General features: G+C 44.1%; 1 protein-coding gene across 1 annotated transcript in view; it reads left to right on the plus strand.

Annotated features, from left to right (window-relative positions):
• The window catches only part of LOC138964385 (phospholipid-transporting ATPase ABCA3-like), a 63,209-nt gene extending 51,100 nt beyond the window's left edge, over positions 1-12,109 (plus strand). The window contains exons 22-26 of the mRNA XM_070336323.1: positions 2,065-2,398; positions 2,812-2,999; positions 6,143-6,313; positions 7,239-7,479; positions 7,863-12,109. Of these exons, the coding sequence (XP_070192424.1) occupies positions 2,065-2,398; positions 2,812-2,999; positions 6,143-6,313; positions 7,239-7,479; positions 7,863-8,060 (1,132 nt within the window). The 3' untranslated portion in view covers positions 8,061-12,109. The remainder of the gene's footprint in view (positions 1-2,064; positions 2,399-2,811; positions 3,000-6,142; positions 6,314-7,238; positions 7,480-7,862) is intronic.
• The last annotated feature ends 10,441 nt before the right edge of the window (positions 12,110-22,550 follow it).

Raw genomic sequence — 22,550 nt, forward strand, 5'->3', positions numbered from 1 at the left:
CGAAACAAGTTTCAAGTCAAGCGAATATTCCTCTACTTACAGTACCTGAAGTTTTTTACGCACTTACACACCTTAAGCAAACAGGCTCCCGGGGAATCGACGGCCTCGATGGTAGGATTCTTAAATTGTCAGCCCCTGTAATTTCTGAAACACTCACTTACCTTTATAATCTTTGTTTAGGAAAAAATTATTTCCCAGTCTCCCTGAAACAGGCTAAAGTCATTCCTCTGTTTAAATCAGGTGACAAAAAAGACCCATCAAACTATAGGCCAATTTCAATATTGTCTGTTTTATCAAAACCACTTGAAAAACACATTAACAAACATATTCTAACGCATCTTAACCAAAACAATTTACTTCACCCTAAACAATCGGGTTTTAGAGCTAACCATTCCTGCCATACTGCCTTAGTTTCTCTTGTTGATCAATGGCTGGAGAAAATCAACGACAATGAATTCTGTGGTGCCATTTTTGTTGATTTTGCTAAAGCCTTTGACGTTATTGATCACACGTTATTACTGAGAAAATGCGCATTGTATGGCGTCGGAATCGAAACTGTCAAACTTATTAGTTCATTTCTCACCGGCAGACAACAAACTGTACTAACAAACGCCTCGGCGTCGAGCATGCAAGAAGTAAAATACGGTGTACCACAAGGATCGGTTTTAGGACCCCTCCTCTTCTCTATATACATTAATGACCTCCCCCTATATATTCAAAATGTATGTGAACTTTTTGCAGATGACACCACAATTCACTCCAGCAACACAAATTTAACTCGCTTATCAGAATCACTTCAAAGAAGTTTAAACCAGTTGACAGCGTGGACTGAACTAAACCATATGTCTCTTAACCCAAAGAAAACCAAATATATGGTCATAACAACAAGACAAAAACGCCAGAATATTTATTCAGCTGGTCCTGCTTTAATGATAGATGGTGAAATAGTGGAAAAAGTCGACCATCACAAACTGCTGGGTGTTAATATCGATAACAACTTGTCTTGGTCAACCCACATTGAGCAACTTAGTAAAGTGGTGTCAAAGAAAGTGTACCTCTTATCTAGAATTAAACACTTCCTGAACTGCCACACCAGAAAATTATTCTTCATTGCTCATATTCAATCTGTTATTGATTACGCATCCACTCTATGGGACTCAGCAAGTGAAAATTCCTTAAAACCACTTAGCAGATTACACAAAAGAGCGCTAAAAGTAGTATTACTAAAGCACACTACCCTCACAGAGTTAGACTACATACATTTAGGGATCTTACCTCTAAAGTCAAGACTGCTTTTTAACAAAGGAATCTTTATGCATAAAATTATATCCGAAACTTTACCCCAAACCATTTGTTCAAAGTTCTCTTTGAAGAATTCACACCACCTTATGAAATTTAACACTCCTCTTCCTAGGATAGACTTATTTAAGTCTAGTCTAGTTTATTCAGGTGGCCGTCTCTGGAACGCTCTTCCGAATGCCTTACGGGAAGCTACCAGCACAGATTCTTTCAAAAACAAATATATATCCCATTTAATGAAAATAGTATATTCTTGATTGTTATGTCCTTTGAGACACAGTCACTCACTTTTGATTTATTGTTTTGTTTATGAAATTATGATGTTCTGCATAATATCCATTGTCTTGCAGAGTTGATGTACTATTGCATAGTTTTCTTACTCTAATTGACTTGCAAATTTTTGCTTTGCACCTTGTCATGAACATGTATAAACTACAATGTTTCATATAATGCACGTATGTACATAAACTTATCCTGTTTTACTAATTATGTAAGTATTGTAGTATAGTAGTAGTAGTAGTTTTTATAGTAGATTTAGTCCCTCTTTAGGGCGAGGGCCAGATGCAAAAAAGTATACCAATGCTTATTCTGTTACCCTCGTAAAATAAAGAATTGTCATTGTCATTGTCATTGTCATTGTCATTGTCTCTCTCAGTCTCTCTCTCTCGATCTCTCTCTCATCTCATGCCCCCCTCCCATGCCCCCTCGCCCATACCACTCATTTCTGTCACACCATACATCCATACATCTCTCTCTTACTCACAGGTCCACAAGCGGCCAGCCGTTCTTCATCAACGGAGACGCCACGACGTCAGAGGACGATGACGTAGCCGCGGAGAGAAGACGCATCAACGCGTCACCGGCCTCCGTACTCTCTCAGCGAGATTCTCTGCTGCTGGTCAACCTGTTCAAGCAGTACGGTAACTTCGTGGCTGTGGACCACACCTGTGTGGGGGTACCTGAGCAGGAGTGCTTTGGTTTGCTCGGTCAGAACGGCGCCGGGAAGACCACCACCTTCAAGATGCTGACCGGAGATGTCCCCGTGACCGGGGGCAATGCTTATCTCAAGAGCTGGGACGTCAAGAACAACATCAAGCGTGTAAGTGGGAAAAACCACTAAGGATCTAACATTGATAGTTCTTCTTCTTCTTCTGCGTTCGATGAACATTGATAGTTAACTTCGGAGACATAAGGTGGAACCCTCATTTGTTAACCTTTCTGATTTATGACTCCCTCCCTTTTAAGAAACTCTTTTCTTTATTTTTCTGTTCTTAACCTTTGTAAATTTACCCTCATTTTAAGACTCCCTCATTTTTAAAACATTATTTTTTTAAGATTTGTGTAGGTTTTTAAATGGGGGATTCCATTGTACATGTATTTACATTTGCCTTGCATACAACATGTTGACAATGAATTCTGAAAACCAATTTTAAAAGCTTTATGAATGCATCAGATGTGAACCAGTTCTGAACTATCGGTAATAATGAATGGCTTGATTTTCGATGGTTGCAGGTGCAAGCTAACATGGGGTACTGTCCCCAGTTTGACGCCCTGATAGATCAGATGACGGGCAGAGAGACGCTGACCATGTACGCCCGACTGAGGGGCGTACCAGAAAGCAACATCAAGAACTGTGTCAACAGCTTGATTGATGTGCTCTTGCTCCGCCCTCACGCCGATAAACTGACCAGTGATTACAGGTTTGTACTTTTGCCATGCGTACACAAAACAATGATGTTAGTTCTGTTGTAGTAGTGTTATAGTGTTTGTGGTGGTGGTGGCAGCGTTCCTGGTGTTGTTGTCAGTAGTGATGGTGGTGGGGTCAGATGTTGCTGCATCAATAACTGTGGTGTCTGAAGACACCTGATGTTTTTTTGTTTTTTTTTAGATATTCTCGCTCATCTCAATCAAAATTCATGATCTCTGACAATAGTTCAGTTAAGATGAAGTAAAGTACAATTTATCATTCATGCACACACGCACACCCTCTGGATCTATACATAGACATGCATCTTGTTTCTCTCTGTTCCTGTCTGTCCATCTTGTTTTTTCTTGTTTGCTAGTTCTGGCTTGCTGGCTCTCTCTATCTCTCTTCCCCCCCCCCTCTCTCTCTCTCTCTCTCTCTCTCTCTCTCTCTCTCTCTCTCTCTCTCTCTATCTCTCTCTCTATATATATGTCGTGCCTAGATCCTGAAAGTGCCTAAGTTCTTGAATTAGGTAGTTTCTTGCCTAATTCGTGAAATAGGCAACGGCTGTGCCTAACCTGTGAAATCAATGTTGAATTTTGCCTAATTTGTGAAATTTTATGATTTAGGCTGCCTATTGCGTAAATTAGGCAGCCTAAGTCGTGAAATTAGGCAAAGTTTTGATTTAGGCACGACTGCTGTACAATTTAGGCAAAAGTGTCTACAGAATAGGCAAAATCCTTGCCTAATGTGTCAAATCAATTCTGAGGTCTAACTGTTTTACAAATTAGTCAGTCTGTTTGAACCCAAAATCATCCGCGTGCGTGCGCGCCTCTCACTGCGTTGCGGGTGACAACATATCAAATTTGTGAACACTACTAACTACTTGTGAACAGTACTAACTGTGATACAAGTGAGATTATAATCACACTGGAGCATTTCAGATAAACTTTCTCAGTCACTACTTCACACCAGCACCTGACTGTCAGTGTTAGCCAAATCCAGCCATAGAAACTAATTAAAAGATCACAATTTCGTATTCGTTTTGAGGAGCATCTTGGAAATGGAGGCTACACAAAATTCTGTTTACCGGACCAGGAAACATACCAAACCATCATTAACCTGTTAAGTGGTACAGTTTCTGAAAAACACAGAAGTCTGTATTACCTGCGAAAAAAGTTCGAGATTCTGGAAGTGGGAGAATTACAGAAAGTCATCAAGGTAAGCCTTAAATACTATTTCACAAACGCTCTCTCTCTCTCTCTCTCTCTCTCTCTCTCTCTCTCTCTCTCTCTCTCTCTCTCTCTCTCTCTCTCTCTCTCTCTTCTCTTTCTCTCTCTCTCTCTCCTCTCTTTCTCTCTCGCTCTCTCCTCTCTTTCTCGCTCGCTCGCTCTCTCTCTCTCTTTTTCTCTCTCTCTCTCTCTCTGTCTCTCTCTGTCTCTGTGTCACTGACCTCATGATTCTTATGTGAGTAGTAGTAGAAAAAGATGCATAGAAATTATACATAATTAGTTTCATCAATTGCCGTTTGTAATCCATGAAAAAAATCAATCAAAAACGTTATCAATATTATATTTCACAAAGTATGCAAATTAGTTCTAATTTATGCAAAACTTTTTTTTTTAAATCTCAGAAATGTGCATTTATTTTCTGGGTCATGCTCGTGGCACTTCGGGGAGGTGACGATCAATAACTTCAAGTGTAGCTCTAGAAGAACTCGGTCCACAGAATTCAACTGAAAATGATGCAGAGGTGGAAGGTGCAGTTGGAGGGGCCGCCACTTCAAGTACAGCTCTAGAAGATCATGCAAGCATTTTGGCGCAGTGCAGACAAGATGCACGTGAAGGACAAGAAAAAAGCCGTGCTGAAATGCTGCGAACAACAAGAGCCAAGCTGGTTCCACTGCTGCAAAACGACGGCGTGCTGGTTCCAGTCAGCGAGTTTGATCGTGGGCGCCTTGATTGCAGAAACGTGCCTGGGGTGTTCCTGAAGGTTCACAACGACCTGTACCACGTTGGCACCAAGCATGGCATCATAAACACTATGCTCTCCCGCAATTTAATTATCGAGGCCGATTTCCAAATTGTCACTGCTGACCAAGTGAAGGACACTGTCCTACCAATGAGAAGCATCGCTCAGCTTCATTCAAGGCATGGAGGACAAGGGTTCAAAAAATGTTCTTGCAATGGGAAGTGCGATACAGCCAGATGCACTTGCAAGAAAGCAAGAAATCACTGCCGTAGTCACTGCCACCCAAACAATTCATCTTGCAAGAACAAGAGCAAGTAAGCTCCGAAAATCGAGTTGAACTGGAACGTCGTGGGTTTACCTTTTTTGACACCAGTCCAAACTGGGATAATGTTTACCTTTTGTAAACTTTAAATGTTTGTAAATGAGGTAGAGGGGTATTTTTGTTTTGATTTTGTAAACACTGGCTAACACTGACAGTCAGGTGCTGGTGTGAAGTAGTGACTGAGAAAGTTTATCTGAAATGCTCCAGTGTGATTATTATCTCACTTGTATCACAGTTAGTACTGTTCACAAGTAGTTAGTAGTGTTCACAAACTTGATATGTTGTCACCCGCAACGCAGTGAGAGGCGCGCACGCACGCGGATGATTTTGGGTTCAAACAGACTGACTAATTTGTAAAACAGTTAGACCTTAGAATTGATTTGACACATTAGGCAAGGATTTTGCCTATTCTGTAGACATTTTTGCCTAAATTGTATAGCAGTCGTGCCTAAATCAAAACTTTGCCTAATTTCACGACTTAGGCTGCCTAATTTACGCAATAGGCAGCCTAAATCATAAAATTTCACAAATTAGGCAAAATTCAACATTGATTTCACAGGTTAGGCACAGCCGTTGCCTATTTCACGAATTAGGCAAGAAACTACCTAATTCAAGAACTTAGGCACTTTCAGGATCTAGGCACGACATATATATCTCTCTCTATCTCTCTCTCTCTCTCTCTCTCTCTCTCTCTCTCTTCTTTCAGTCCCTCGCACCCCCCCCCCCCCTCCCCCCGCATACATATACTGTCAGACCTCACCTCTACTTCCTCTCACACCCACCCCCCACCCCACCCCAAAAAAAACACCACAAAAACTGTATTTATACTATCTTAATTCACCACTGATTTGACATGATGGTTGCAGTGGTGGCAACAAACGCAAGCTCAGCACAGCCATGGCTCTGATTGGAGACCCGCCTTTCATTTTGCTGGACGAGCCATCTTCCGGCATGGACCCCGGGGCCAGGAGACAGCTGTGGAACGTGCTATCGGCCGTCAGGGCTAGTGGTCGCACCTTGGTTCTCACCTCTCACAGGTCAGTGCTTGTCTGGGTGGTGTGTGTGTGTGTGTGTGTGTGTGTGTGTGTGTGTGTCTGTCTGTCTGTCTGTCTGTGTCTTCGTCTCTTTGTCTCACTGCCTATACGAAATAGACAAAGATAGTATTATCAGGAGGCCTATAAGAACCTATAGGTTTCCTATATGTATACCTATAGGTTTCATTTATGACAAGTAAAATGTCGATGTCAATTATAGGTATAGGTTTTGTATTGGTTCTTTAAATAAATTTAAAAAAAACTATTCTAAGAAAGATGAATGGGAATCTACTCTTCCAGAAATCAATAGGTTTCTTATAGGAATCAGAACTTAGTTTCTGCATGGAAGAATGTTGTCCTGGTAATACTAGCATTCTTATAGGATATAGGATGTGTGTGAGCAGGGGAGGGGAGTACCGCCCTGATATGGTCGGCTGGGCGTTAAGCAAACAAACAAACAAACAAAAAACCGGCACGGTTGGCCTAGTGGTAAGGCGTCCGCCCCGTGATCGGGAGGTCGTGGGTTCGAACCCCGGCCGGGTCATACCTAAGACTTTAAAATTGGCAATCTAGTGGCTGCTCCGCCTGGCGTCTGGCATTATGGGGTTAGTGCTAGGACTGGTTGGTCCGGTGTCAGAATAATGTGACTGGGTGAGACATGAAGCCTGTGCTGCGACTTCTGTCTTGTGTGTGGCGCACGTTATATGTCAAAGCAGCACCGCCCTGATATGGCCCTTCGTGGTCGGCTGGGCGTTAAGCAAACAAACAAACAAACAAACAAACAAAAAGGGGAGGGGAGTGTGGGTGCGTTTGTCTGTGTGTGTCTTTAGTCAGATTGCAATACCTTAGAACATACTAGAAACATCTCATTTCATACTTTTTCTAAGATCTTCAATTTGTATCACATGTGATGGTTTTTTGTTTTCAGCATGGAGGAATGCGAAGCTCTGTGCACTCGTATCGCAATTATGGTCAACGGACGCTTCGTGTGCCTGGGAAGCACACAGCACCTGAAATCCAAGTTCGGTCAAGGCTACACGCTGGAAGCCAGGATGGCCACTCTGGAGAATGGTTACCAAGCCCCCATAGAGCCTCTGGTGGCATACATACACCAGTGTTTTCCTTCTGCCAAGCTGTTCGACTCGCATCAGGGATATGTGCACATGCAGGTAGTGTTTTGTTGTTGTCATATTTCTGTTTGTTGTGGGTTTTGTGTGTGTGTGTGTCTGTGTGTGTGTGGGGGGGTGTGGGTGTGTGTGTACGTGCGCGCGTGTGGGTGTGTGCGTGTGCGTGTGTATGTGTGTGTGTGTGTGTGTGTGTGTGTGTGTGTGTGTGTGTGTGTGTGTGTTTTCACCACTAGGCGATTGCGCTCGTCTTCCATTGTGTCCGAATGTGTGGTGATACTCTGTAAATGACATTCCAGAAACAGAAGTCCATTGCATTATCCGTCGATCATATATCACATCACAAAGAACATGTGGAACCGCAACCCCCCCACACACACAAATCTCACCCATCCCTTACGCTGGCCTGACTGTATCTTCTCACCCAGGTACCGGACCCCAACGTGCGTCTGGCGGACGTCTTCGAGGTGATGGAGCGCACCAAGAACGAGCTGCACGTGCAGGACTACAACGTCCACCAGACGACGCTCGAGCAGGTCTTCTTGGCCTTCACCAGGGTGCAGACTCCGCCCAAGGAGAGCAGCAACAAGTCCTGCCTCAAGCGCTTCTGTTGCTGCTGTTGCTGAACGAGCGCCTCAGGGAAGAAATCTCAGAACGTATAGAGAGGTTCGTTAGCGAGCTGAACGAGCGGCTCAGGGAAGAAATCTCCGAACGTAGAGAGGTTCGTTAACGAGCTGAAGGAACGGCTTAGGGAAGACATCTCAGAACGTAGAGGTTCGTTAACGAGACAAGGTATAGGAAACAAAAGGGAACTAATCACCCTTATTCTTAATTGAGGGACGTTTTCTTGAGGAACAGATGAGAAAAACGTCGATGAAAACAGGAACCAAAGACAAAACAAGAACAAGAATGTCAGATCGGGAAACACCAGAGTGAACAAATTAGATGTACATATTAAACAGGCTCTGATGGAGACAGTGAGAGAATGACCATGTATACGGATTTTGTCATCTGTTTTTTTCAAGATTGATTAGTAGGGGAAAGTCGCTAAACCTGGAACAGTTAAGGAGAAACAGCCGCACCAGACAAAATAATTGATATTGCAAACCGTTCTTTATATTGTCACATACTAGACTCTATCAGTAAATTCATGAACCACATCAAATAAAATAAAAGTCACGCAACTCATCAGACTGATCATAATAAAAATGTCTGCATTTGTTCCAGGTTGGACGCATGGGTGTGTAAAGTGGAACACTGTGTTGTCAAACTCGGAACACATACAAACACACCCTGACTCTCTTTCTAGCTCTGTCTGTGTCTCACACACACACATATGCACCCACACACTCTCATTCACACCGGCACGGTTGGCCTAGTGGTAAGGCGTCCGCCCCGTGATCGGGAGGTCGTGGGTTCGAACCCCGGCCGGGTCATACCTAAGACTTTAAAATTGGCAATCTAGTGGCTGCTCCGCCTGGCGTCTGGCATTATGGGGTTAGTGCTAGGACTGGTTGGTCCGGTGTCAGAATAATGTGACTGGGTGAGACATGAAGCCTGTGCTGCGACTTCTGTCTTGTGTGTGGCGCACGTTAAATGTCAAAGCAGCACCGCCCTGATATGGCCCTTCGTGGTCGGCTGGGCGTTAAGCAAACAAACAAACAAACAAACAAACTCTCATTCACACACAAACAAGCACACATTGCCACACACACAAGATAAATAAATACGTCATAACATTTTGATTAAACCATTTTATGTAAATGTCTTTATTTCAACATCATATTTTGATTTTTACCAAGGAAATAACAAATCGGATAACAATTTAAGCCTTAAATGTAAAACAAAAAGATAAATAAGGGCTAGGTCTAAAAAGGACTGAAAAACAAAACCTTCAAAAAAATAAGAAGGAAAAAATAGGCAAAGAACCGATTTCGCAGACAATGTCCTTTGTCTTCTACTGTCAGCGCAGTCATCGTGTGATTACTGTGTGCACTTCTGGCACTATAACATATCCTCAGGGGAGTTTGTGCCACACATGAAGCAGTACCACGAAATTTCGCAGCTTCATTTGTACCCCTCTTCTGTTGACAAATAGATATAAAAGGGCTACCTGCCCAATTGACTAAATGTAAAAATCATTACGCATAAAGTCTCAAAGCAAATAACTAAGAACAGATTTAAGAACTGATTTTGCAGACACACAAAAATTGCTAAGTACAGATTTCGAAGTCCTTTTGTCCGCTGCTGTCAGCGCAGTTCTCGTGTGCCCACTGTGTGCACCTCTGGCACTGTATCATGTTCTCAGGGGAGTTGGTGCCACACATGAAGCAGTACCAAGTGCTTTCCCCCGGGATAGAACGCATCCTCGAGAATGTTCTCCTTTTTTCCCTCTGATCAGAAGATATTCCCCTCTTGTTTCTCTGATCAGAAGATTTTGTAGCTTCATTCTTTCCTATTTTCTGTCACCTGCACGCCTTTTTGCAAGTGAAATCTCCAGCTTTTGCTTGTAAGGAGAAGATTGGTTTTTTCGTGATGATCTCTTCGACGAGCTTGTGGTTGTACGTTGGAGGACATCAGCAGCAGGTAAACTTACATTTGCTGCTGACACCAAGCAATCATAATGACCAGAATCTCCATGTACAGTGTACAAAACAACGATGGAGGTGACGTTGGCAAATTTATTTCAGCTTCAAGAATGCTATTGATTAGTTCTTGTTCTATCTCTGATGTTAATGTAGAAGGTCTTTCTGTGAACTTTACTTCTTCTTTTGCAAATTTTTGTGTTTCCTTCTGAATGACTTTTAAGAGTTGTGACAGTAACACCATATGCTCTTGATGCGCAACGCAAACCCAAATCTCCGTTTTTCACTGCCGACAAAGCGCAGCCCATTTCTTCTGGTAACCACCGCCGTTCGGGTCTCATAATACTGTCAAACAAATCAATCAATCATTCAATAAAACTTATAGAAAGGAAAAACACAACAAACCGAAAAGAGAATTGAGTACGTGAATAAACCAGCAGTGTTCTGTTTATTGTTTGATGAGGGTAAGATGGAACAGAATGCGGCAAAGCTGAAACACTGTTCCATGTTTGCCTCTCTTTGCGTTTTTCTGTTGGATACACGTGACGTTTCAAATCTTTTTTTCCGTTCAAGTTATTGCAAATCTATGAAGGTTTATCACAGCAATCAACATTTTACGTGAACGTACATAGATAAAGAGTAATAATACGAATTGTAGACGGTAGAAATAAGAAGAAGAAGGAAGAAAAGTTTAAAAAACGTACCATTTTTTTTGTTTTGCCGCGGTAGTCATTTGTTTTGCTGGAATAATATCAAGGAATGTCACTAGACATTTCTGCAAAACAATTGTTCATGAATTGTTCCCCGTTGATCGCATATTGAGGTGTTCCAAGTTGGTCGACTGTTCCGGGATTGGCGACTTTCCCTTAAGTAATCTAAAGAAATATGGCGTGAAGGGAAGAGGTCTAGACGCACTTATAGCTGCCACTGAACTGACTACAGAAACTACATAATTTTTGTTATTCTTATTATATTTAAAGGCGTTCTTGATGGCTCTTGAGAATTAGTGTACTCATAACATGTGTATATCAACAGTATGCTTGTTCTTGCTACAGTTAAGTCCACAGTTCTTGCAACATCAGCAGTGTGCTTGAAGTCAAGCTAAATGTTCCTGCTACAGTTCTTTCAACAGTCCCTGCGACATCCATAGTACATTGCACCAGAGCTGGCAATGCTTTACGCTTACTTAGCAAGTAATTAAACTATATGTTTGAAAGAAAGCTTTTGTGTCTGTTGTAAGTATAAAGTTTAGTTATAACTCAGAGTCAGATGTATGATTGAAAGACTGATTGATGTCTTTTTTCAACATTGGTTATCGAATTCTGTACTTGTTGGTTTTGTCTGTTTACTTTACAACCACCTCCCCCCCCCCCCCCCCCCCACCCCGCCACTCAGTCCCACAGTACCCATTTTGCGTTAGTGGGTTCATGTGTTTTCTGATTTATGCGGTTTTATTGAGTAGTAAAGCAAAATGTTGTTCATAATAATATGACTGGGTAGGATATAAAGATTCCTTTGTCTGCCTACCTCTGCCTGTCTGCCTGTGTGCCTGTGTCTGTCTCTGTTTTCCTGTCTCAAAAACTCTCTCTCTCTCTCTCTCTCTCTCTCTCTCTCTCTCTCTCTCTCTCTCTCTCTCTCTCTCTCTCTCTCTCTCTCTCTCTCTCTCTCTCTCTCTCTTTGATGCGCTTGGGGTTTCCCCCCTTGTGAAGTATGTAAACTGCGACCCCCAAAAGAGTTTCCCAAGACTTTGTTGTCCTTTCCTCTTATGTTTTTTTCCTGCAAACTAAGAACCATTATGAAGTCTTGCTTATAAGAACTCTGAGAAACAAATCGAAGAGAAAAGTAATTGAATAAAATGAAAGTACTTGTGAATGTTTTGTATTGTAATTTATCAAACGTTCCGTAAATTTAAACTGTCTTGTTTGCTTATTATTGTTGATTGTAGAACTTAACCTTCTGTTTCGGATTTAAAAGGGACAAGTATCATAGATAAAAGAATGTCTTTTGGGTGGTTTTGTCTGTTTTTGTGTGCGAAAGTAAGCTCTTAGGTTAGTCACATACCTATGACCATAACAAGAGTTAACGGGTCACCCCCCGCGGGTTAGGGGGAAGAATTTACCCGATGCTCCCCAGCATGTCGTAAGAGGCGACTAACGGATTCTGTTTCTCTTTTTACCCTTGTTACAGGGGCGGACGAGGGGGGGGGCACAGGGGGCACGTGCCCCCCCCCCCCCCGGAAAAAAAAAAAAGAAGAAGAAAAAAAAAAGATTTTTCTATGCTGATTCTATGACCATTTCTAAGTTCAAATGGCACCAGATGGCACTATTTTGCTTCTTTGGGCAAAAATTTTTTCCGGGGGGGCATGCCCCCGGACCCCCCTAGCAAATTCGGGCGCTTCGCGCCCATCACATTCACTTTCGATTCAAAGTGCCCCCCCCTTACAAAGCAACTGATCCGCCCCTGTGTTAAGTGTTTCTTGTATAGAATATAGTCAATTTTTGTAAAGATTTTACTCAAGCAGTATGTAAGAAATGTTAAGTCCTTTGTACTGGAAACTTGCATTCTCCCAGTAAGGTAATACATTGTACTACGTTGCAAGCCCCTGGAGCAAATTTTTGATCAGTGGCTCTATCCCATCTCCCCCTTTCCCCGTCGCGATACAACCTTCGTGGTTGAAAACGACGTTAAACACCAAATAAAGAAAGAAAGTTAACGGGTCGACAAAGAAAAGAAACGTAATTCAGATACTTTGACTGACCAGCAAATTGAACCTGGGCCACTCACTGTCACAAAGAAAATGTTGTTTTGTGTGTTTGGTTTAAAGCAAGGAGACAAATCAAAGATGTAATGTATTTATTGTTTAAGTATGATCGTACTCCCCCGAAATCGGCCTATGCTGCCTGAATGGCGGGGTAAAAACGGTCATACACGTAAAAATCCACTCGTGCTAAAAACATGAGTGAACGTGGGAGTCTAAGCCCATGAACAAAGAAGGAGAAGAAAGAAGTATGATCGTACCCAAAATAGGGCTTTATATTACTGTATAGTTGTATTTATACATAACAAGACTCAGCAGGACAAACAGCTGGCAACAATGTCTTTCATAAATTGTTTGAAGCTGGATTTGATCTTTAACTTGTTAACCTACTCTGATACAGCCAGGATCTATGTGTCTATTGGTTTGTTGGCTGTTTAAATGAAATTGTTGTTGAGAAAGATGAAACGCCCATATTATAGAGAATGTGTTCCATGGCTGCACCATCTAGATCTTATTGAGAAAGAGAAAAACGTTTTCTTTGTAATCCTTGTTAATGAAAATCTCATTGATGTTATTTTTGCTTGTCTATGTTTCATAAGTTTTTGTCAATTTTAATTTTGATCCTTTTTTTGAAATCCTAAGTTACCGTCGAACGCTCAAGAAGAAAGAAAAAATCCTAAATTTACAAAAAGAAGATATACATGTGATGCGTGGCATGCTGCATTAGATCAGATCAGATTTTCTGTTTACAAGTTGTTGTTTTTCAGTCATTGTTGTTGTTTATGTTGTATTGGTACTGTTTAAAGTGTATCCAAGGTTATGTTCTGTGTATGTGTTATTTTGTTTTTGTTGTTATTCGCCCTCAGGTTTGGGGTGTTTTTTTGTACGTGAATGTCATTTTTTATTCACGTTGTCAGTGTAAATCAAAAACGCTTGTTTGATTATTTGAAGTTATGAACTGGTAAATGTGTTTATGGTTACAAGTCAAACCGATTTTGTCACGTTCCATGTGTGTTTCATATCCATGATCTCTGTTTTCTTACTCAGTGGTCCGGGCGGGGATGTAGCTCAGTCGGTAGCGCGCTGGATTTGTATCCAGTTGGCCGCTGTCAGCGTGAGTTCGTCCCCACGTTCGGCGAGAGATTTATTTCTCAGAGTCAACTTTGTGTTCAGACTCTTCTCAGTGTCCGAACACCCCCGTGTGTACACGCAAGCACGAAAAAGATCCTGTAATCCATGTCAGAGTTCGGTGGGTTATAGAAACACGAAAATACCCAGCATGATTCCTCCGAAAGCGGCGTATGGCTGCCTAAATGGCGGGGTAAAAACGGTCATACACGTAAAAGCCGTGGGAGTTTCAGCCCATGAACGAACAAACAAACAAAACTCAGTGGTCCCTGTCCTTTGTGTTGTGTTGAGCGAAATCCACTGAGACTATAGCTGAATGTTTCAGAATTCTTTATTTGCTCATTCATAAACTATTGAAATGCTTCTTAAGGTAGCATCATCGGTCAGACGGGAGTATCATTTTGTTAATGGCCATAAATACCAAAGTAATAGGAATAATTGCAAACCATTTGGCATGCATATGTCAAAATGGTTCTAGTTTTGTAAAAAAATCAACAAAAACATGATACTGTAAAAAAAAATGCATTTATTACATATTTTATGAAATATGATATGTTGCGAAATTGGAAATACTGGGTACATGATATCTCAAGAACTAATCAAGCTACAGCATTGCCACTTTGCATGATTGTTTTGAATACTATTAGCTATTTCATGTTCTAGAGAATTGTCTGTCAGACACTTAGTTTTTTTTTTAATATTTTTTTAATTTGATTTTTTTGTGAAAAAAAATATCAAAACTTGAGTCGCGATAACTCAAAATCAGTAAAGATGACATAGTAATCCCTAGAACATGCAATAGAGACACTTGTTTTCTTTACCTTTGCAAAATATGAGCCATGCATTTGGCATAGTATTGAATAAAGAATGTACCTACTAACGCCCCGATTTCCAATTTCGCAACATATCATATTTCATAAAATATGTAATAAATGCATTTTTTTTTACAGTATCATGTGGCTGTGAATATGTTTTCTCTTCACGCAAAAGTTAGTTTGAGTTGTAAAAAGATTGTTCAAAGTCTCGTATGTCTGATCTGTGTTGAATTGGGTTTTATACATTTTGTTCTGGTGCCAATCACATGTTCATTTTTTCCGATGTTTTCCTTTGATTTAGACTTGAAATTGTTATTTTTAGTTAAAAATGAAACTGTTTTTTGACAATCTCTATCATCTTCAACTTTTTCTTGACGCATAATAATGTATTACTCTGGTTTCCAGAATTTAAGAGGGTTTTAGTTCCAAGTTTGGGGAAACTTTGTTGTTATTGTCAGTGGTGTGTGTGCGTGCGTGCGTACGTATGTATGTCATGTGTGTGTGACTTTTTGTGTCCTATCAGTTTGAATTCACCTTCTTCAAACATGTAATGAGTAACTGCCATTTCAGCTCATGACAATCCGCCATGTCACTGTTTACATCTTTACCTTGTGATACACTGTTTCTATTCAACTCAACATTTTTTTTACACCCTGTAATCGGCATCTTATTCAAGAACTGTCAGGTCTCATGCAGGGGTGGTGTGCAGGAGAAAGTGCCGAACTGGTTGGGACCCATACAAGTACTGGTTCGGCCGACTAGTTAAAATCTCAAACAAATCTCAACCTCAGCCAATCCGACCCAGCCTATTTTGGCACTTCGTCATGCACACTACTCCAGATATATCGAATCCACTGACCCTCGGTCGGTTACAAAAAAAGGACATTGGAAATTCCCGGTCAATGCGGTAACACGTACGACTGGTAACAAATGGCCGGCTAGGACGTTGTTTTGTGATACATATCAACACGGTAGATATGTTCTAACCTAGGAGATATATGACTTTCTTGTCGTTGATTGACGTTGTTAGTTTTCTTAATATTGTAAGATCAAGTTTTTCCGGCTGATGAAAAATGAATGGATACGATAAAAATTGATATATTTTAAACCTTTGAAAAGCACACTGAGCGTTTGTTTCAATTGCGCGCGCGCGCCTGTGTGTGTGTGTGTGTGTGTGTGTGTGTGTGTGTGTGAGTGTGCCGTCACAGCCGGTGCTAGTGTGTGTCAGTGTCACATGTGTGTGTGTGTGTCAGTTTGCATATACGGGTATGTGTGTGTCAGTAACTGTTGTGCGTGCGTGTGTGTAGTGTGTGTGTGTGTGTGCCACGACGGTGTGCGTGCGTGCGTGTGCCAATGACGAATGTGTGTGTGCGCCACGCCGGTGTCACTGTGTGTGTGTGGCCGCATTCAGATTCCCATGCCTTCTTAGTCTTTTCAGTATTTCGTTCTCTTCTCCTTATTCCAAAGCGTTTGAGTGGCCTTGAAAAATCGAAGAAAGACACAACAAAGCTCAAGTCAAAACTAAAGCCATAAAGCCTGGCATGTGACGCAGAATCGAAATAAACTCGACAGACTGAGCTTACAGCTAACCGCATCATATATCTCTCGCCGCTCTGACCGTAGTCAGTCGGTCGCTCATGTTCAATGCCGCGACGTGACAAGTTTTTCTGAGTCAAAAACCTGAACTGTTCTCCAGAAATCGAATTTCTCAAAAAGAACAATGACCACAGTTCTTTAAAAACGACTGATCGGTCCTCGAACCGAAAAGGAAGCTCTTTTTTTCTTTTTTCTTTATATACTACTTGTCAAGAGAAGTCTGGGGGTTCCGTAACCGACTCGCCGGTTCTCGAGCCTGGGGGCTCCGTAACCGACTCGTCGGTTCTTCAACCACGGCCAAAATCGGTATACGGGATTAAATTACATATCTTAACCCGACTCACATTTAGCATTAACTTCAGATTAATAGCTTGGACACTGAACTACGCTTCACCCCTAAAGGGGAAGCAACCCCTTAAAAAAGAACGGCCTTGACCCAAACCAAGTTAACAAGAGTCAAGGTCATACCGCTCTCGCGACCTATCACGCGAGACCCACCCGGCGCCATGCTAGAACGGCACTCCTACTTCAGCCTCCGATCAGCTCGGACGTGTTTTCACAGCTACGCTACAGGCTTTCAGCCTACTACTGTTTTTCAAGCAGTTTTTTCACCCCGTTCTACAGGTCCCTGCCTAAGCAAGATTGGGTGAGCTCTTTCTAATTTGTTCGGCTCCTGTTTGTTTGTGTCTTTCTCCGTTTTGCAGTCTGTTTCGTGTTTACGTTTCTTAGACTGTTTGTTTTCGTCAGCAATGGCTGACAAAGAGAGAAAGAAGCCTCAGACTAGGCAAATGGCTGCTGAGTGTTCGCCTAGTAAGGTCACACATAAAGAGACAGGCAAAAGTACTACCGTCTCGGTTCATGATCCAGTTTCGCAAACTACCATGTCCGTTAATATTTCGGACCCCGATAGCCCAGTCATGCCTGTACTGAAAGAAGCTAAAAGTAAGGCTCCTTCAGCCAAGAAGAGACGTAGTGGTAAAGACAAGACTCGTGCGAAAGATGATTTTTCCTCCCTTTTTGAGAAGTTTTCTGTCAATATGAATAACATGTTTGCACAACAACAGCAGTTTGCAGCTGATTTGCATGCTACTCGTAAGGAATTGCACTCGCTCCCAGCGGGAGTGGGCGGAGTGGCTTCGCTGGCTTACGCTAAGGTTCCGCCTTCATGCACTATCACGTCGGCCGACGTGCACGCAGAGCAGGGTGATTACTTCGTTCAAGGGGCGGTTTCACGCTCTTCAGGTTTGTCAAGTTCACCGGTAGCCAGGTTCTCTGGTGAAAGTGTTCATGTTAGGCCGGAACTAGTAGCCCCCCCCCCGCCACGGCCGGGGGGTGAAAGTACGACTCCCCGGAGGCTATCGCTCTTAGCAAGCGGAACTCGGGGTGTCGACACCGGACAACAAGTTGGGCCGGAACTAGTAGCCCCCCCGCCACGGCCGGGGGGTGAAAGTTCGACTTTCCCAGAGGCTATCGCTCTTAGCAAGCGGAACTCACGGGGGGTCGACACCGGACAACGAGACAGTTGTACTCACAGGCAGACTGGTATGTCTCCGGTGAATGCAAACAAGTCTCAACTTCCTCCCTCTGGGCAGGATGCTGCTTTCGGGCAGGCTTTGCACGGTCCTTCCGTTTTGCAATCAGCCTCGCCTGTGGTGGATCGTTTTAGTGACGCAGCTAGTCACAGTGACTTTCACGGTCCAGCCACAGCAGATTCGGAGTTCGATGATTCTCACTCACTTTCTGAGGAGGAAGTCGATGTCAAGTTGTCACTCAAACTTAAACCAGCTATGGTTACTGCAGCTCAGGTGTCTGCCAAGTACTTCGCTGAAGGGGTGACAGCTACGACGAGCTTTGCGGCACCACCACCCTCAGCGGTGGGTGATTTCCGCCCTGCCTTAACGGAAGTTCAGGGATATCGTTTTAGCGAGTCTCCTTCTGTTGCTTACGAACTTTCCAAGGTTCTGGGTAGAACTTCGGGTTCTGAGAATAGCTTGCCTGTGGATACTGTGCCTTTACTGTCTGCACACGGTCAGGCGCCTGATGCTGCTCAGCCATGGCTTGCCTCAGGCCAGTTACGGAAGGCGAGCACTTCGTTTCATGCACGCAAGTTTGCTCTCTCCCGTCGTCACCACAGCCTTATTGAGACTTACGCTTTGCCGAGTGCACCGCTTCCGGTCACTCCGGAGTTGGCGAACCTCAGAGAGGATGTCTATCGTTTTGACAAACCTTGCACTTACTCTGAAGGTGCATTGATTGGTTTGGAGGAGACGGGAAGATACTCGCTGGAACTTGCGTCTCTTTCAGAGACACTTCTTAGATCTCTTTCTCGGTCGATCGCGGTGTCGTTGGATCCTTTCGAATTTCGAAACGACGCTAGCGTGAAAGACGTTCCCATACTCCTGGCCTCTTTGGCTAAGGTTTCAGCCGAACAAATGTCAGTCGCGGCACGGTTGTACGCACATGCGGTTTTCACGCGCAGGGACGCTTTCTTGTCTGGCTCTAGAATTCAAGACAAGTCTACTTTGGACTTGCTCAAGGTCTCTCCTTTCACAGAGGGGTCTTTGCTCGGTCAACCTTCACTTGACGCGCTTGACAAACAAACACAAAACGCTAGGGACTTAGCGATCGCAAAGCTTGCCCAACATGGTCTCGCTAAGCCTCAGGCCAAACAGCAGGGTCCACCTAAAGCGTCTTTCTCTTCTGCTAATCGGGGACGCGGCTCTCAGCATTCACAGTCCTCTTTTAGGGGTAGAGGCAGGGGCGCTCCTTACCCCAAGAAGAAGCCGTCTTTCGGCAATGCTAGGGGGTCGGGTCGAAAACCTAACCCCCAATGACGAGGCCCCGAGCTACTCATCCCCACAGCCCCCACCCATTTGGTGGCGGGCGGCCCCTCCCGGGCCCTTCACTACTGGTTACAGCCTGTAAACAGTCAGTGGATTGTGGGGATAGTACGTTCGGGGTTCAGGCTGCTCTGGAAAGAGGAGAAAGCGCCTCTTACCAGAATACCTCCTGCGTTCAAGTTTCCGGCAAAACCAGAGGCAAAGGCCACAATTCAGTCGGAAATCGCTGCTCTTCTTCAAAAGGAAGCAGTGGAAGTTGTCTCAGACCACAACTCCCCGGGTTTTTACGGGAGGATATTCGTAGTCCCAAAGAGTTCGGGAGGGTGGCGTCCAGTCTTAGACTTGTCCCCATTGAACAAATTACTCCGGGAGATTCGGTTTACCATGGAGACTCCCTTTTCCGTTCGGGAGGCACTCAGACCAGGGGATTGGGCAACATCAATAGATCTGACGGATGCGTATTTTCATATACTCATGCATCCGTCAGATCGAAAGTGGCTCAGATTTCGGTGGGCAACAGAGATCTATCAGTTCAGGGCTCTCCCCTTCGGCTTGTCTCTGGCCCCTTGGGTCTTCACAATGGTGACACGACAACTTTGTTCCCTGGTCAGGCAAAAAGGCATTCGTCTGCGTGCATATTTAGACGATTGGCTCGTCCTAAACCAGAGCCAGCAGTCTTGCAGTCTTCACACGCAGGCAGTGTTGGATCAGGCAAACGATCTAGGTTTTCAGATCAACCAGAGCAAATCAGAGCTGATACCGTCTCAAAACTTCACGTACCTAGGGATGACCTTCGATACGGTGGCATGGTCAGTCCGTCCCTCCCTGAGAAGAGTCAACAAGCTCCAAGACCTTCTCAGGTCTCTCAGGTCACAGAAACAGGCCAAGGCCAGGGTCTTGGCGTCGGCCCTAGGACAGATGGAATCTATGGCCACTCTCATCCCGCTGGGGAGAGCTTGCAAAAGGCCGTTTCAGGCTGCACTCAGCTCGGAGTGGAATCCGGCTTACCAGGGCTGGGATGTGTCTGTTCAGATACACAGCTGGATTCGACAGACCACAAATCAGTGGTTGCAAGCAAACTTGTTTCTGGGAGTTCCGATTGTGCTTCCTCCTCCGGAGGTCGACATGTTCACAGATGCGTCTCAGTTAGGCTGGGGTGCTCATCTTGCACAGCTCACGGCCTCGGGGACTTGGCCCGAGAGTCAAGCCCAGTCTCACATAAATGTGTTGGAGTTGGAGGCAGCCTTTTTGGGGCTTCGGAGCTTCTTCCCTGCCGTTGTCGGAAAGCATGTTCGGCTACATACCGACAACACCACGGTAGCGGCTTATGTGAACAAGCAGGGCGGTTCACGGTCGCAAACACTCTCAGTCAGAACTTGTCAGATTCTGCGGTGGTGTGCTCAACATCGGATAACTCTGTCGGCGAAGTTCTTACCAGGTCGGCTCAATGTTCTAGCCGATGCTCTCAGCCGTTCGTCCAGTGTGTTGCACACGGAGTGGACGATCACCCACCATGCACTTCAGAGATTGTGGGTTCAGGTCGAAAAGCCTGTAGTCGATCTGTTCGCTACGAGGTTTTCCCGGAGACTACCGGTATTTGTCTCCCCGTTTCCCGATCCGGAAGCTTGGAGGACAAACGCTCTGGAGATCAACTGGTCGGATCTCACGGCGTACGCCTTCCCTCCGTTTCAACTGCTGGGCAGGGTACTCAGAAAGGTCGAGATGGAACGCCCGTCCCTCATTCTGGTGGCTCCAATGTGGACAAGCCAACATTGGTTTCCGGACCTACTTCGTCTCACAATAGGTCCTCCTATTCCGTTAAACCTAGAGAGGGGAGATCTGCTACAGCCACGCACGGGCGTTCTTCACGAGAATCCGCAGGCTCTGCGGCTTCACGCGTGGAGACTGTGAGAAAATCTTTGCGTCGCTCAGGTGCTTCCGAAGGGACTTTGGATCTGGTTCAAAAAGCTCACAGGCAGTCTACTAGTTCTGTTTACGCATCACACTGGTCTGCATGGGTAGCATGGTGCGCAGATAATGGGGTCGAAGCTACATCCCCTCGGTCAATGCAGGTAGCGAATCATTTGTCTTGGTTGGCCTCCCAAGGCAAATCCCCATCATCTCTTAAGGTCAGGAGATCAGCGATTTCGTCCACCTTAAAGCAATTAGGTCGCACTATTTCCCTGGGGGGAGTTATTGCAAGCGTGTTAAGAGGCGCTGCATTAGATTTTGTTAAGACAAAGACTCCAGTCCCAGCCTGGGATCTGTTTTTAGTTTTGAACTTCTTGAGATCTTCGGATTTTGAACCTTTACATTTGGCAAGTCTCCATAATCTTACACGTAAAGCTCTTCTGCTCACTTTACTGGCTACAGCTAGACGGAGCAGCGAAGTACACGCGCTCTCAGGCCTTCCAAAAGACATCTCTGTTGAGAGTGATGGTTCTATCTCACTTCGTTTTAGACCCGATTTCTTAGCAAAAAATCAAAAGCCTCACCATCCTGCTCCCGTTATCAGGATTCCGTCTTTGTCCACTATACTAGCACCAGGTGACCCTGACATGACAAATTGTCCAGTGCGAACACTTAGCAGCTATTTGTCTAGGACTGCTCCGTTAAGAGCTAAGGAACAGAGACTTCTGTTTATCTCACTCAATACTGCTCGGAACAGGGACCTGTCACGGGTGACTTTGGCTAGGTGGATCGCCACACTCATAAAACAAGCATATGAGTGGTGGCAGAAGGGAAAAGGGGGGGGGGCAGTCCGTTCTCCCCATGTCGTCTGCACGTACTCATGAGGCGAGAGCCTGGGCCTCGTCTTTGGCCGTACTACAGTCAGGAAGGCTGTCTGAAGTACTTGACTCTGCGTATTGGGCGTCGGAAGACGTCTTCATAAATTTTTACTTGCGTGACATTGCAAGTACGCGGCAAGATGGGACCAACTCCTTACCGGCTGTGGTAGCCGCAGGACAGGTTCTTCCAAGATCATAGAGTAAGTACCCGCCACCTACATTAGCAATCTGCTAAATGTGAGTCGGGTTAAGATATGTAATTTAATCGAAAATTTTATAAGTAAATTTTGATTTGATTAATATACTTACCCGACTCACATCGTTAATACCCTCCCGCCTACCCCGCTCAGGGTTTCCATAAAAAAGAACAGATCATTTCAGTAGGAGTGACGTTCTAGCATGGCGCCGGGTGGGTCTCGCGTGATAGGTCGCGAGAGCGGTATGACCTTGACTCTTGTTAACTTGGTTTGGGTCAAGGCCGTTCTTTTTTAAGGGGTTGCTTCCCCTTTAGGGGTGAAGCGTAGTTCAGTGTCCAAGCTATTAATCTGAAGTTAATGCTAAATGTGAGTCGGGTAAGTATATTAATCAAATCAAAATTTACTTAT

Source organism: Littorina saxatilis, linkage group LG4 (assembly GCF_037325665.1).
Source record: "Littorina saxatilis isolate snail1 linkage group LG4, US_GU_Lsax_2.0, whole genome shotgun sequence".
Taxonomy (NCBI): Eukaryota; Metazoa; Mollusca; class Gastropoda; order Littorinimorpha; family Littorinidae; genus Littorina; species Littorina saxatilis.